This window comes from Gymnogyps californianus, chromosome 11 (assembly GCF_018139145.2).
Source record: "Gymnogyps californianus isolate 813 chromosome 11, ASM1813914v2, whole genome shotgun sequence".
Lineage (NCBI taxonomy): Eukaryota > Metazoa > Chordata > Aves > Accipitriformes > Cathartidae > Gymnogyps > Gymnogyps californianus.
In genome coordinates, this window is record NC_059481.1 from 17,983,503 (window position 1) to 18,000,296 (window position 16,794).

At 42.2% G+C, this 16,794-nt stretch overlaps 1 protein-coding gene across 4 annotated transcripts in view; it reads left to right on the plus strand.

The window, feature by feature from the left end:
* Positions 1-887: 887 nt before the first annotated feature.
* Positions 888-16,794, plus strand: part of MCTP2 (multiple C2 and transmembrane domain containing 2) — a 104,473-nt gene continuing 88,566 nt past the window's right edge. For 3 of the 4 annotated variants that reach the window (XM_050903067.1, XM_050903068.1, XM_050903069.1), the window contains exons 1-3: positions 1,683-2,207; positions 6,936-6,998; positions 8,141-8,249. In XM_050903067.1, the coding sequence (XP_050759024.1) occupies positions 1,734-2,207; positions 6,936-6,998; positions 8,141-8,249 (646 nt within the window). In that variant the 5' untranslated portion in view covers positions 1,683-1,733. Of the gene's footprint in view, positions 974-1,670; positions 2,208-6,935; positions 6,999-8,140; positions 8,250-16,794 lie in introns of those variants that run through there. The other variant, XM_050903070.1, reaches the window with a different exon arrangement.

Consider the following 16,794-nt stretch of genomic DNA (forward strand, 5'->3'; position numbering starts at 1 on the left):
AAATCTCCCTCTGAAGTTCAGAAAATTGTTTTTGCTTCTCAGTGATGCTGTGAGGGGAAAATATAATTTCAGTTTGTCCATGTGCACTTTGATACTGGGTCTGACTTCTGGAGACAGGTAAAAATACTGTTAAGCTGGTGTGTCTATACTACCACACCTTCCTATTTGGGCAAAATTTGTTACTGCCTTGTGAATGCATGTAATGTCATTAAAGCTTGTTATTTTTTGTATGGAATGTAACGATGCTGATATCATTTACATACCAATATAAATGGAGGGAGGATTGTGCAGCTTTACCTGGTAATACAGTTAAAGCATTTTTTGTAGATGCCTGAACACTCTGCAAGTATGGTGGGGTTAGTCATAAAATTATTTAAATAAGTTATTAAGTAACTGGCTATACAACCTCATTCAAATTAATGAATCCAAGAGTAGATTTCTTTGAAAGCACAGTGATTTCTCTATTTGGATTCAGCCAACAGTTGTATTTCTATTGCCTGTTCTGGTGTCTTCCCTAGTGATCAGGAAAACAGTGGGATAAGTCATTTTTGGCCAACTATACAATTTTTAGAACGTAAATATGCTGTGAGTTTTGGAAGCAGTAGTCATGTAATTAATGGGTATACGTTTCTAAGGACATAGGTATATACTCTAACCTCTGTGTTTGTGTGTCTTTGGGATTGTAAAGGAGTAAATCTGCAGGTTTCATCAGCTTTTTTCTTAATGAGTTTCGATGATGATTTGACTCTCTCTGCTTCACAGAATAAGGATGGTTGCTCAGCTGTTAACCACGAAAGACGCTGTCCGTGAGGATATTCCTGTGCACAGAGGTGTCCATTCAACCGCTCCGTTACGATGCAGCTACAGTGGATGATTTTGTCTTGGCTCTTTTCTTCTTGTCTCTCCCCACTGTATAAATGCTCAGTATGAATCAACTCGAAAACAAGAGTCCACCAGTAGGCTTTCAAAATCTGTAAGTGATCCATCCATCCATTTTTGTCCTCGTTTTCTCTCAATTGCTGCCTTTATGAGGAAAATTGATTCTGCAGCGGCAACTTTCACTGGCAGTGGGTTAATGTAAGGGAGTGTTTTGGGGTCTTGGCTGGGATTTCTCATGTCCTATGCGTCCTCTTCAGCCTCAGCCACTTAGTTTATGGAGCTGTTTTTCGTGTTGTGCTTGTCCACTAACATGTTGTGTAAGAATCCACATAGCCTAACAAATAGCCAAAAAGCCCCTGCACAGGCTGGAAAAGTGTCAGCAGAAATTATGGTGCCAGCTTTGCCAGCATTTTTCTTGTGCTAGCATTATCGCAGTTTAACTCCCATCAGTAAGTTTTGTACAGAAACAGTTTCAAATTGGATAAATCTCAAATTTTTGCAAATCGGGACTTGGCAGAAGAGGAAATATAACATCTCCTCTTAGCAATCACAAAGTAGTGGGCAGACATTGCATTTTAGTGTAGGATTAAATACTTGTTCCGGCTGTTTTCCTCCTAAATAATCAAACCTACCCACCAGACTGTATTTGGAAGCACTTACTAATGCGGCGTGCTTTGTTTTAACTGTTTAGAAAAATGACTGAAAGTTTCAAGATGAGACAACATGAATCATAATCTTCAGCGGCTGTTCACTTTCGTGATTGACTTGCCTTCTTCCTACGTTCCTTTTAGTCACCCTGGGAATCGCTGAAGCTGTTTTGTGCAGGAGGCATTGCTGAGATTCCCCTTGCAGCAATGGACTTGGATAAACCATCCGTCTGGGGATCCCTGAAGCAGAAAACTAGACCGTTCCTGCAGAACCTAAGCGTGAAGAAGACAAAGAAGAGGGCTAGCAAAATGGTAGAGAGGAAGGTCCACTCCTTGGACCGACGGCTCAGCGTGTCGGTGCCTGACATGCTGGAGGTGGAGACTCTTACGGAAGAAGAAACGACTTATTCGAGCGCTCAGGTGTTGTCAAGCTGCTCCCCTAAGAACTTCTCCAGGTCTGTGGTGTCCCTGAAAAGCAGAAGCGCTTCGGTGAGGCCGGTGGGAGAGGACTGGCCGTGGACGTCGCAGCAGGCGACGCGCACGGAGGTGACAGTCACCCACCTGGACGCGCAAGTGGCGGGCAGCCCTGTGTCCGAGGGGAAGAGGAAATCCAGCGATGACCTCTTCGAGCTGCTGCAGAGCGCCCGCCTGAGCGCTGCTCTGACGGACGAGAGGGCAGAGGTAGGTGGCTTGGGCATCAGCCAGGCTCAGTGGCTGCCTCGGGCTCGTTGTGTAATTATCTGGGTTATAAAGGGATGGAGGAGGGGGCCCTATTCAAGGAATAAATGGGGGATAAAAATAAGCATAGACTATACATGGTATGCAAATTATTGGAGACTAATTCAGGTATCCTTTCTGTCAGTCTGGAGCTGCAAAATAACCCTGCTCCTTTTTTTTTTTTTTATTCTGGCAAGGTTATGATACTTCAGACTTTCCAGGTTTGTTGGAATTGCTTGCTTAAGTCAAAAGTTGTTGCAGCCCTTTGAGCTCTGAAATGTGCTGCTGATACTTTTGCCATAGTTATCCTTTTTAGTTAATGTAGCTTACCGGGATTGCTATATAGCAAAATCAATTTACCATCTGCCTACTCAAGACTTAGCTGAAGGCAAGAGGTGAAAGATGATGGGTGAGTGAGGTGAACTCTGCCTGTACCTGGAATTAACCAAAACAAGCACGTGATAGAGAACAGTGAACGTGTAGCATCATGCTCAGGGCTGTCCTTGGGTTTTACATTGTGATTATTTAGAGGAGGTGCAAAACCAAAATTTTTCCTCTGCATTCCCCGCCTTGTCCCCCTTCTTCCCTTCCCCCCTGCCTCTGCAGTCAGTATTTCTGTGGCTGGACATGATGTCCCATGAACAGGAGGATCAGAGACCAAGGTGCTTCAAATCTGACATGAAACGGCAATTCCTGCCTGGCCTGAGCAAAATGGGGAAGCCTGTGGAGTTGCACAATGGCTTTTTAATGTAGACAGCAGGTGAAGATTGTGGCTGCGTGAAACTTTTTAGGCAAAATTTGTTTTATTTATGTTTTGTGGAAGTGTATCTCCTCCTGTTGACTTTTTTTTTTTACTGGGGAGGTCAGATTTTGAATTTTGTTTTGAGGCCTTTTTCCCATTACCTAGTTGTTGCAGTTATGGTAGCTGCTTTCCTTAGTCATCCGAGATGCGAAAATGGGAAACAGACGTTTTGGTTTAAAGTCATCCTTTGGGAGTGGTGATTTCACAGGTTAATTAACATTTTTTTAACTGCATGTTCAAAATGCTGGTTAGTGCTGCTGTGGGGAAAATGGTCGTTTCTGATGTAAAACTGCTTGTTCTGCATCTCAAAGGTCTCTCTATTCCTATCAAATCAGTGTTAGCTCCTAGTCTGTTGTGATGCAAAGTGTCAGACTGGTAGTTACTGACCATCACTTCCAGTTTAGTGTTGCTAAATTGTTAACACATTGGCTTCAACTTACTGGAGTGTACCATTATTCAGGGGTCTACATAAGAAAAATAGCTGAAATAGTATGTCACTTTATTTCTGTGCTTAAACTTTACTCCAAAGTTGTAGCAACTCAGTTTATGGTAGATTGGACATCACGGACATGTCATTATTTTAGGAGTTTTTCCAGGTTGGTGTAATGATAGCAGCAGTTCTTTCCTGCTGTTGTAGACCAGAAACTCTAACCTAAAATTTACCACAGCAGCACCAAAGTTAATCCTAAATCCTGGTTTGGCTTTGGACAAATGAAGTCCTTTAGGAGAAGGAGGTACCTGTATAGTGATGGAATAGCTTAACTTCAAGTCAAGTTTCCTCCAGACGCACACTCTGAGTCTGGCTTATTCTCTGCAGTATTTATATCTTTCCCAAAATGTGTATTTGTATATGTGCTTCTGTGTGTGTGAATCGTTTAGTATTTACTTCTATGGCAAATCATGTCACTATGTGAATATCCTACATTTCTTCCTGGAATCTGCCTCCAATTACAACTTTTAAATGCAGAAAGATTTTTTTTTTCCCTAAAGAATACACAGGAGAGAGTGAAGCAAAGGAAAGTAGAAATAGATAAGGAATATTGAACAAATTTAATTACGTTTCAGTTGAATTTGGTGAAAACCTCAATATTCATTTTTTCTTGTACTTCATTAGACAGCTACAAAATCTGTACTCTGTGCCTCAGATGGGAACAGTTTATTGCAGAGGTTGTTGGTCTCCTAATACTTGGTGGGGTTGCTGTGAGGAGCACGACAATAGTTTGCATCGTTCTTTTGTGAGCATCATTCACTGATCAGTGAGGGAAATCAGAAGGAAGGCAGATCCCTGGAACAAAACAAACTAAAAAAAGCAAAAATGTAGGTTGAGCTCTCTTTCCCTCCTGAATTGCTTGTCACATGCCACCTACTCATTTCCTGGTTATCTTTGGTCACCCAATATCATCAGATACTTTCCGAGCCTCATGCACGAGCTCAGTGTGGGCTTGTGGTTTTTACACTCGTCTAAACTCTCAGTACAGAGCTGTCAGTGCACGGAGCGTGCCACCTTCAGTAAAGGCTCTTGCCACAGCTACCATATTTCCATTTGCAAAGAGATTTACTTTATCTGTTCTCTATTGCAGCCCAGCTAGGCAAATTTGAAGGGTGAAGAAGCAACTGCAGTTGCACTGAGCCCCTCTCTGATTGATTCAGGTTGCAAAGGGCACCGTTAAAGCCACTTATTACAGTTGCATTTTGTCCGTGGTCACGCGTCATTGCTGAAGTGCTCTAACACCACTTCTTCATCTTCTTACTAACACCTTGCAGTGAGTCACTGGCAACCCAAAGCCTCGTCCCATTGCTGATGCACTCAGTGCCCTTGTATTTTGAATCATTCTTCCGCAGAAAACAAGAGGAGGTAGAGGTTACAAATCTTGTCAGGAGGAACATTTAATTGATTTTTTCAATATATATATACACACACACATATACTCTTGTTTGATTTGCTTTTTACACGGATACATTTGGGACTATGACCTGCTTGGTGGATGTGGCCGTGTTTGTTTATACTTTAAAGTTCAGAAATGTCCCTGTAGTTAGATAAAAATCAAGATTTCAGGACCATTTTTTCAGCGAGGCTTTTGTCTATATTCAGTGGTCTCATTGCAATTAGCTACTGAGAATAATAGCAATTTACATTATAGGGAGCTAAAATGAAAAAACAGGCTTTTTTATTTAAAATTATAATCTTTCTTCAAAATCTGTCAATGTAATGCAAGTAAAAAAGCAGAATAAAGACAATCATAACTTTGAGGGTAATTTTTGTATTATAAATGATATCAAGCTAGTAGAGAGGATACTTTTTTATTATTATAATTTCAATACAGTTCTTGGATTCTGTGTTTATGCCATTTTAAACAAGCCGTAAAGAGAAACCATTATCAGTGCCAATGATGGTGCCTGAAGGAGATTCCTGTGAAGCCAGAGACTACGAGAAATACTAGGTTTAATGCACACAAGTGAGATTTTATGCATACTAGTCAGGAAATTCAAAGTTAGGGTTCCCTTAGCAGCTGTAACTCAGCTCTGTTGCACGAGAAAACTCTTCTGCTGCTCTTTATGATGATAATTTTTCTACTTTTAATGTGTTTTTGCAAGGTGGCCAAGTTACGATTACTGTGGGAACCATAATGTTAAATTTCGTCTGTCATGCAAGTGAAATTTTACTTGCAGTGCTGGATTACTGTACTTCCTGATATGTAATATATGTATTTGGGGGGAGGAGGGGGAGAAGAATTACACGCAAGCATAGTTATATTTATTTCAGCATATCAGTATCTCTGAGATTTATGATCTTTGGTGCAGGAGCTGTTTTTTTATGTTTGTATCGTGCCCCACACAATGCAGCTCTCATCTGAGAGATTTGGATGTTACCACGCTGCACGTAACATTTTCACATGAGGATCGAATTCCACTTTGTGCATTTCTGTAGACTGAGGTTATTCTTATATCTTTGTATTTGAATGGGCTGTGATTGCCCTGCATTAGACCAAAAGAGTTGCCCAGGCACTTAAGTCCTCTTCAGCTGAAATGATGATCATAGGCTGTTCTAGCAGTCAAAATAGCATCAGAGGTGTCTTGACTGATGAATCCCTTCTGTGTGTCCAGACAGTCTAGACGCCATGCCACCGTAGCCTCAAGTCTTTGGATGAGTCAGTATTTAGGAAGAAATGTTTGACGACTACTACTATGCTGGGCACTAGATAAAAATCCTTTGGATCTTCCAGTTACTGCAGAAAGTGGGGGGAAGTACATGTCCAACATCTTTTTTCCCTTTCCCTTTGACCACTTCTTTCTAACTTTTCCCCTGAGCTTTTTTTCTTTTGGGAAAAAAAACAAAAACCCAAAACTTTTCCTGGACATTGACTTTTGGATGATGAAGGAGAAATTGTAGTCAAGTGAGAGAGCAGCCAGCTCTCCAACCCCAGGATATTGCTGCTGCTGCCACCACTTCTGGCATCTTTTGTTTCATCTTAGCGAGGACGCTTGGAGATTCAACAAATAAAGTTCTGCTCAGGAATAGGGGTCAGCATTACAATGCTGACTGATAAGTCACCAGATGCGATAACCTTCAGGCATCAGGAGAGTTTGTGGTAAGGACCTTCAGCACCGAAAGCACAGGTCTCTACTGGGGAGGAGAAGAATTTATTCCAATAGCTGGAAGCAGGCACTTATTTTTTTTTTTTTTTTAGATTAAACTCAAGAGACTAAGTGCAGTTACTGTAAAACAGGAAAAAAAAATGTATATCTAAATTATGGAGGGGAAGGTTCTATAAGCAGAAGTAAAAGAATTCCACTGGTTACACATATGTATGAGTACTTTCTTGACTGATACTATGAGTATTTTCTTGATCCCTGTATTACTGTTGTCTAATTCATTGTATCTTTTATAGTACCCATGTGGAGAAATGGATCTAGACTCTTCCGTATCGTCTCAAATTTTTGATGATCAGATGGTAAGTCCTTTCATTTTAAAGCATTTTGAAACTTGATCAGAAGCACAATTTATTTTAGGTTTAGGTTCTTTACTTCTTACAAATTTAAAAACCCAGCAGGCGAAGAAGCCTTCTAGAGATTTCTCCAGTGTGGTTTTTTTTGGTTTGTTGGGTTTTTTGTTTGTTTAGTGGTGGTTTTGTGTTTTGTTGTTGGGTTTTTTAGTAGTGCAAAGCAATTGCTAATGTTTTAAATAGACCCAGATGTTCTGGATTTTTTTTAAGTATTCTATAATTTCTGTGTTGTACTGGTAGCTGATGAAAGCATCAACATAAATACTCAACTAGCAGCCCAGGAACAAACTGGATTAAAATAAAGATGACAAATACCTTAACACGGCTGTAGGGTGTGATGGACAACAAAAACAGTTTTAGGGCAGCATGAAAAGGCATTGGCATTTTTGACACGTGCTTTTCTCATGTGAAGCATATTTGCCTATTCCGGATGAACTTCGCTACCGTTGCCCTCTGGTAACCTCTCAAGTGCTGTCCAGAGGCTGTTTTCACTGAATGTACCAGCTGGATGCTGCTGCTGCTGAGGTGTGTAACCCTGGCAGCATCTCTGAACAAGAATCCTCTTGAGTTTGCTACTGTAAAACCTCAGAACTAGCATTGCCCACTGCTGCGTTTCTCTCTTAGAAGTGTATAAAGAAATGCAGTTCTCTCAGCAGCTATGTGAAACGTGTACTTCCTCGTGAGGTCATCAGATGAGTACGAATGGACTCGGTGATCCTTATGGGTCCCTTCCAACTTGAGATGTTCTATGAATGCACAAGAAACAGCTAGGAAAAAAAAATGCATTAAGCTGGTAGGATTTGGAAAACCTGTGCACGCATTTATGATTGTTAATATTACCACTCCTTTTCAGGTATAACCCTCCTTGTGTTACCCTTTGCTTTGTTGAATGTACCTCATGCTGATAATTAGCTATTTGGATAATGAAACAAAGCCTGGGAAAGAAATCTTTTTTTTTTTTTCCCTTCTGTAAAAGATTGCCCTAAGGAAAGATGAGAACTTTGTCTCTGCAAAACCAAGAGAACACCTGCTTCATTCATGGTCTGCTTCAGGAGGTGTGCAGTGGGGACTGATTTCTTTGTTCTCCTTAGGCTCTAGAGGAAGCAAACGATTGCCTGAGTGACCTGCCCAGCCCCTTTGCCTACCTGCTGACCATCCACCTGAAGGAAGGCCGGAACCTGGTTATCAGAGATCGCTGTGGTGAGCCCCACCTTGCAGCTGATTTCCCTTAAAATTCACATGGCTCTCCTTTCACTGACTTCAGTTTGGCAGCAGTTGGCTTCTTTTCTTATCTCTAATGCAACAAGTCATTGACCTGTGTCCCTTGCCCGAGTCAGAGCACTCAATGATTGGGTTTATCCACCTTAGGTACACAGGGGAAGGAGCTGCTCTCTGCTTGCTGCTCCTCCTGTCTGACTGCGCAGCTGCAAAGCGCCTCCTTGGCTGGACTTAGCATCTGTACCTATTCAGGAACTGCAGTGTCATTAACCTTGAGAAATTCTATTTGAGCTTAAAAAAAAAAAGTCAAAGAATATTTTTAAATTTATTAAATGATGGAGCTGCTCTAGGAGTGCTTTTAGGGTTATCTGTAAAGATTTTAATAAAAGGGAAACCCCAGGAGCAGGGCTGTAAGCCAACAATCCCCTCTCTAATCTGAGATGCAATTTAAGGATGACAACATGCAAAAAAAAAAAAAACCCAAACCCAAAACTCACCCCTAAATGACGTATCAAATAAATTAGAAAAGATTTGGGGAATTCCTGGAAAAACTGTGTGAAAGTGCCTGCTCTTAGCCTGGCTCTGTTTCAGGCTGTTGCAACAGGGAGTAAAAGTGCTTATAAGCAGCTGGTTGGTAGTTTCTCCACTTGCTGCAGAGGGAAGAGCTGTCCTGCCGGAGGCTCTGCGGAGGCTTGTAGGGCTCTGCAGCAGTAGCTGCTTCAGGACCTTCAATCTGAACCTGTCAGAAAGCTCTTCCATGTGTCCAGTCTTTCTGCATTTTAGATTTATTCTTTATTTCATATTTTTCTGCATGTGGAAACGGTTCTAATACTTTTGCATTGCAAAATGTATGAGCAATTTCTCTCTTTTGAGATGAAGCAATAGGTTTTATTCATACAGTTTTAAAGAAAATAAGCTTGCACAGCTTGAAGGCCTGTGAAAATCTGGATGGACCTGTATGGATTTAGAAACCTTCTCACATGGGGTGCTTGTTGTTGGGATTTCCCTTATCTATTATCTCAGTTAACTTTTTCCATGCTGGTTTTTCATGTCTTTACCAAACAGTAACTCTTGGCCAAGTGTACGCTCGTTTTTCCTCCCAGCTTTTGGAAGGAGTGAAAGAATACTTAGATTAAGATCTTTACTGTTTAAACAGAAGCATGTATTTCCTAACAGTGTAGCAGTTCATCAGGTTTACTAGCAAGCTGCACAAGCCAGGACACATCCAGCTCTTTGTATGGAAAAGATGCTATAAATGAGCAATTCCAGCAGAGTAGTTCTTCTAAAGAAGACAAAGCCTAGTTTGCTCTAGGCTGTGTTTTGTTGCATAAGAAAGCAAATGCTTGCCTTAGTGAAGCATTGGACAACACAGTGAAACAACATAAGCAAGGGGAAAAAAAAAACATTTTGATGTGTGTCTGTTGCTTTGTGGCAAATGACTACTCAGTTAGTAAACTAAGTATGTGAGGTGATGCATCTTTCAATAAAATTCCTGCTTTTTTTGCACAGACACTGGGAGGGGGGAAAATAGCGACTTTAATGATTATTCTTCAGTCACCATCATGTTGCAGTGGTGGCTCCTTAAAAAAACAAGCATGCTGCTGATGCCCTGATGCACATCTTTGTAGGTCTCTGCTGTTGTAATGGTTACTTAGGATTTTTGTGTGACACTCAGGCCTGACCTGCAACCGCTGTGCTTTTTGCAGTGTGCTTTTAAAAGCAGGAAGTTGTCAGCTTTGCTCGTATCTCCAATGTGAGAGAACCTCAGAGAAAACTTGTGGGCTGGGAGAACGCGACTTCCCTCTTCTCCCGCCACCACCATGCCAGATACAGCCACTGCACTGGGGTATACCAGCCTACTCTGAATAATCTGAATATAGGAACATGTTGTCCGCAGCCGGTGTATCTTGCGAGTCAGACTGTGGCTTGGGCTGAAGGCCAAGTCGTCCTCATTCACGTTTTGGGAAGAGCAAACCTCTAGAGCTAACCAAGCAATGCTGCCTGACACAGCTGGGAGAGCGTTTCAGTCCCTCTTCCCCGTGGTTTTCTGTGTGCAGCGAGGTGCTGGAGCTCTCCAGCGGGTAACGCTGCATTGCTGGTCCTGTGTTTTATGTGTGTGGTGGAGTTTGAAACCTCTTCTAGTCAGCCTTGTGTGAGCAACTGCAAAAATGCTCTGGTTAGGTAGGAGTGGTGGCAGAGTGTCGGAGTTTGTAGGTAGGAGTAGCAATGTCCTCCTTTTATTCAAATAAAGTGGTCATACTTAGCGGTAACTTCTTGCCTGGTCATTGATGGAAATTAACTCCAAATACTGCGTGGAGTATGCTACACATTAAATAACAAAATGTTCACCTGAAAACCACAGACTGAGTGAAGAGGGTATGCCAGCATCTTTACCCTAAATCGAGTTTAAGGTAAGTTTTGTAAATTTCCTAAATTTTAGTATTCAGTTATGATGGTATCAGCAGTTGCTCTGAAAAGAAAGTCTCAAAGCAGTCATCAAACCCATCCATCCGTTCACATTTTGAGGGGGAAGCTCTGTATCTGCTCAAAGATAAAGAAAACGGCACTTCAGTGTGGTGTCCTCCCCCCCCTTCTCACGCGTGTACGTGTCCCCTTAATTCTAACTTAACCGACAACTTCTTAAACAGCTCGGGCTGAAGGGAAGCGGCCCCACGCCGCGTGTGGTGGTTGCCCTCTCGTGGCGGTTCCCGCGCTGCCCGCAGCCGGCGGAGCCCCCGGCCGGGGAGCGCCCCTCAGCGCTGCCGGCGGGGGGGGCCGCCCCACGGGCCCCCCTCGGGCTTCCCCCCCGCTCAGCTGCCGGCTGCCTCTGCTGCCGTGAAGGCCGCGGCTTCGGAGCTGGGCGAGGGTGCCGCGGCTTCAGGTTGTGCTGTGCGTTTCGGCTCTATAGCAACTTCTAGCGCGAGAGGCGATGAACGAGGTGTACTTGGAATTCGGGCGGACACAGCAAAGCCTCTTGTGCTGGCGTTCAGTCTTTGTTCCTGCCTCTGTTTTGTCCCAGTGGAAGGAGTACGTATCTGTGTGTGTATGTAAGTATATAAAAATAAATCTAAGGTGTGTGACCAAGGAGAAATATTTCTGCCATTGGAAACAGCTGTTGCTGGAAACTCCTGGTTCTACTCAGCAAATTCACAGGGCTCTCCCTGAACTTACTCATTATATGCCTAACAGTTATTAAGTAGGAATTGATTACACTTGGCTGAGTAAAGGTGAGCAGTAGTTCTGCTGACAACTGCAGGCTGTAAGACCAACATGTGACTTTACTTTTTCCCAAACTTTCCAGATATTTTTCCAGACTTTTTGACTTGCTATGTACTTGTTCTTTCCAGGATATGTTCCCTTTGGTGTGATTTAAATTCCTCTTTCACTTTACCAGATTTTTATTACTCTCTCTTCCCCCCCTTCATAATATTATCCCTGTTAACCTCTGTTCTTTCCTGCTTTTCTCTTCGCCTTTTGCCTCGTGCATTGTTTTTTGTCTGTCTGTTGTCTCTCTACTCCCTGGCTTTCTGTAGCTCCTCTCCTTGTACCTGCTCTCTGTAGACCAGGTACAGGGTATCAGCCCAGGAGTCTGGCTCAGGTGCATGTGCTCCCTGTTGCTTCCTGTAAAGTGCATGAGCAATGCAGGAAAAAAAATCAGAATTGCAGCATTTCAGTCTCGTGTTTTTTTTTGTTTTTTTTTTTTTTTTGTGGAAGGGGGAAAAAAAAAAAAGCCTCCATACAGCAACACCCTATATATGTAGTCTAGCCAAGAAAGCAGAGCGCTGTTAGGATCTGGGCTCTGGTGGAGAGGCTCCAAAAAATCCCTCTCTGGGTCAAAATTGCAGTTTCCCCCCTCCTGGGGATGTAGGATGGCAGAGGTGTAACCTGTTGGTCTTCAGTTTGCTTGGAGTCTGATTTATTTGCTTCTCACTGATGCTTCTTGGGATACAGGCTCACTCAGTCATACATTAGAAACTGCCTGAGAAGATGGCAAGGTGCGCTTGGCAAGCGGCATTCATGTCACCTGCATGTACGTTTGGTGCCTGGTGTTAGATGGTGCACGGGTCCTCCTGTATTTATAGTTCTTGTAATTGATGAACCAAACACTGAAGGTTATGGATCTGTGTGTGTACCTACACAGTACCAAAACTTTGGGTTTTGTGTACTTTGTTTTGTATTACTGTTAATAGATGACATGATATATCATGGTGATGGTGAGGAGTTTGTGACCTATGTAGTTTTAATACTGTAAGTAGTAAGAAAGCAGAAATGCATTTTATTAATTAAATATCTGTGGAGTACTGGTAGTTCTGCAGAAAATAGAGATAATTATATTTTATTTGGCTTAAAAAATTAAGCAATCTTAATCACCAGTGCTCTAACTGTTGTCATTTTCTTGCAGCCTTAGTGGTTTTACAGCCTCACTGAGCCATTTTTGTGAAGCTCGCAACTTTTGGCTACACATGCTTTGAACTGGGGGAGGCTGGAGCCCATTATCTACTTGCTGGTTCACTGTCAAAGGGCAGGGTGATGCCTGATGTTCGTTTGAGTCAGTCTAATGAAATCTGAAATGTCCTGCTCCCTTATAGCTCTGAGATGCTCTGACTGTGCACTTTGCTGCTGGTATGAGTCACCTTTGCACAATGGTGACCCTGTGACACTGAGCAGCAATGTGATGCCAGAGCTGTAAGGAAGTGTTACCTTCCTTGAGTTGACAAACCCAGTTTTACTGGTATAAGAAAAAACAGAAACTGGGTTTTGAGTGCCTGTAAGGGTGAGAAGCCCCTCCTGTTTCCAAATCCTGTACTTTCAAAGTCTGAGCATGTTTTTTCATCTGTTAAGTAGTGTGGTTACAAGAAATATTTCTCGGATGTGATGTCAACTGGTGAGTGGCTGTGGTTGCTGTCTTCCCCCCCCGCCCCCTCAGCTGCATTGCTGCAGCCTGAATTTTGTGTCTGTTCTCTTTTCCACATGGTTTTGTGTTTTCTAGATTTGTACAGGATCTTTGTGCCCCGTCTCTATTTCTTTCTTTCAGGTTTCCTTTGTTGTTTCCTGTTGCTGCACTTTGGTTTTACTTTCATTTCTTTCCTCTCACGATGCAGGCAGCTGAACGTGCGAAGGGAGCAGGGTGGTTTGCAGTAGTACAGAACGTGCCATCGTCTTGCTGGGTGCATCCTGCTTCCCCCATCCAGAGCACATCATCTGCTCTCACATCTAACACCACCCACTGTCGGAGAGTCCTGGTGGGCTCCTGGAGCTGGCAGAGAGGCTGTGCTGCTCTGCTGCATGGGCAGCTCCTAACATCAGTTTGAGCTGTACCAAAGCTCAGTCTCCCAAAGGCAAAATAAAGTGAAAGAGGACAGAATAACATGTCCTTTTAACTTTTAAGCAGTAATGAACCTGCAGTAGCCCACCACTCATAGCTCTGGGCTATCTGCTGCCTGGGTCCACGCCGATACCAGGGTGCTGGAGGAAGGGATGTGTTTGTGCTGTGCTGGGCGTTTGTCAGCTTAGAGCAAGTCCATTGTTTGGAAAGCAAATGCTCAGTGCAATTAGGCTGAATCGCTCCCTGCAAACACGCTGATTAATTTAGACTTTCTCTGTTTTCAGGGTATCGGCAATTAGATCATTAGTCCTTCAGATTTATTAATTATTGAGATTAATATTAATTATTAGGCAACTTTTCACACTTCTTTTTGAAAGGCGTAATCATGGCTAATTTACAACTGCTAAGAATTTGAATGGTGCTGGGTGCTTATTCTGATGTTTTCTGGATCCCGTGTAGCTCCACGTACAAGGGCTTGTGCTGCAAGCAGTTGTCTGCACCAAGTCCAGTTTCTGGAAGCGCAACGTGTGCGGCTGAAACTTTGCCCTTATACATAGTGATCCCTGCGAGCATCCCTCCTGGACTGGCCATGGGAAATGAATGCGCAGAGATAGGAACTGCAGGAAAATAGATTGAGTTCAAACAAAAGCAATTAATCCATTATATGCATAGCCACCTTTGGTAAATGAATGTTAAATTAAGAAGTACAGAGATGGCAGCACAGGAAGAGAATACGTAGGGCCCAGAGAATGCCCTATGACTCTTCTTTTGTAGGTAATTGTAATTTAGGTAACTTTATAGTTATCTATATATAACTTTATATGTTGTAGATCAGTTGTCAGAGCTGGCTCTTGGGGAGGCACCTGCCTGCTTTAACAGCTCACACTGCGTCTTTCTGGGACCCCATAAGGAGATTTTATTAGTCCAAAGACTAAGAATACAAGAAGATGGAACTACTTACACTGAAGGTCCTCAGTGCTGCCTAGTAATATAAATGTGCCCTGTCCTTGTGCCCTCCTGTGCGTTCCTACCCGAGCCCTGACTGGGAATATGACATTCAATTGGACTAATTTTGCCATAGGCAAGTGTTCTTTGTGTCACCGTGTCCCTAACACAGTCACGTGGAGTTTTGGTAGGGTCTTGCAGCTTTTCTTAGTTCCTTTAGGTTTTTTTTAAACTCTGTTTCTGAAGTGTCTTGCCTAGAATGTTCTGCATCTGCTTCTTTCATTCTACTGATGTTCAGTTCAGGCTTTTTTCCCCTCTTTTTTTCCCTGTCAACTGTGGGTTTGCTTACATTCTTCACACTTCTCTGGTCTTTTTGGTTTATTGGGTTTTGTTGCGGTGGTTGGTTTTGGTGGGGTTTTTTTTGGTTTGTGGGGTTCTTTTTTTGCTTGTTTGTTGGTTTATTTTCCCTTGGAACCTATTGGTGATGCTTGTTTCCAACCAATATTTCATGTCCATCCGGCCATGTAAAACTAGCTGGGCACAAAACTTTCCGAAATTACCTGAATTTCCTGCCAGCAGAATACTTTTTTTCCCTGATTGCCCCTTTAAGCCTTGATCTCAGCTATTTCATTACATGAATATAGTGGTTTTCCACTTAAAAAGAAAAGTGTGTGTTCCATTTTAAAATGTCTGTTACTCCTTGTTGTAAATAACTCCAGTAATTCTATTTCTAGGAAGATTTTAAGAAATTTATTCTTTACATGCATATAAAATAAATCCTTCATTTCCTTCTTCAGATTAAAATTCAGGTTTTTAACCAAAACTTAAGATGGTCTAGGTTATATTTCACACTGTTCTTTGATTTTTCAGGATTTTTAAGGCAACTTGGTGGTAATTTTTATTTATTTATGTAACGAGACTTGTTTCATATGCTATATTTCCAGTAAGTTTACTCCTATAAAGTAGTGTGTGGCTTGAAATTATATCGAGTCTTCTGGTCTGGATTTTTTTCCTAATTATGAAGCAAATGTGTAGTAGTATTAAATACAGTTGATGTGATACATCTCTTGGTAGCTGCTAGAGGGCAGCAGTATCCATTTAAAAACACCATTAACAGTTTCTTGGGCTACTAAACCCTCTCCTGCTGCTGTCCCAGCAACTTTTGCTCACTGAAACGTGGTCAAATTGTAGCTGATGTTTGGTCTGCCTGCACTCGTTGCTTTTTAGTGTTAGTGGAAGACAATAGAAGTAAAATAGGTACTACTCAAATGAATTTAAGGGTGTATCACTGAGATGCGTGTTCTTTCTCTAATGGGAAGAGAGGTCCAGCTGATGGAATGATTTTTTTCTTAGAGGTCATCTTTTCTTTTTACTCTTACTGGGTTTGTTTTAGGCTGAGAAGCAGATAATCCTGTTTGGTTTATATATTTTGTCCATATATTTTACTGTGAGAACCTTCTTGTCATTGCGTAACATTTAAATTAACCTCAAAGCATCACACCTTGCTTTTCCCACCAGCGAAGTGTTTTTCTTGGGCTAAATTCTCAACTGATTTCAAGAATAATCAGTCTCCTTGCATTACCTTGTTGACACGTGGCTACAGCTGATGTGACTGAGATGAACAGGTTCAGACCTTGCATTGCAGAAGAGCCTGGGTACACATACTTGAAAGCTGACTCTGTTGCCTTCACTAGGAAATGGCTGCTGAAAAGCTCAATTTTTTATTTTTTCTTTTTTAATGGCCTGGCTTCTTAAGAAGATTATTGGGTGCCTGTCATGTCTAAATGAAAACTATAAAAAATATATCCTTTTTTTTAGACCAGTTTGTCTCTAAAATCACTAGGCACTTTTTTGAAAAGTTACACTCTTTTGGCTAGATTGTAGATTGTCTCTAATAAATAGCTTTTAATAGATGCAGATGTCTTTCTGATCTTGAATCCAGAAGCCTTCAAGCCTTGAATTCAAATGCAGTTAATAATTTGCAGTCTGTGCTGTTCATCCTGTCAGGTGAGGCTTGTCCACCTGCTTTATTGCTCATTCCCTGTCTCCTTTTTAACCTATTTTGATCACCTGGATGCAATCCGAGGCATCTTAAAGAAAAACAGAAATGGGCATGCTGACCCAGGGAGGTACAGGAGCTTCACCAACATCCCAGGAGCAACTTGGGGGGAGCCTTGAAAGCCCCAAAAGGGGCTGTGGTACTATATCCATCCCCATCACTTCTCTCCTGGCCATCCAGGTCCACCTCAGCAAATG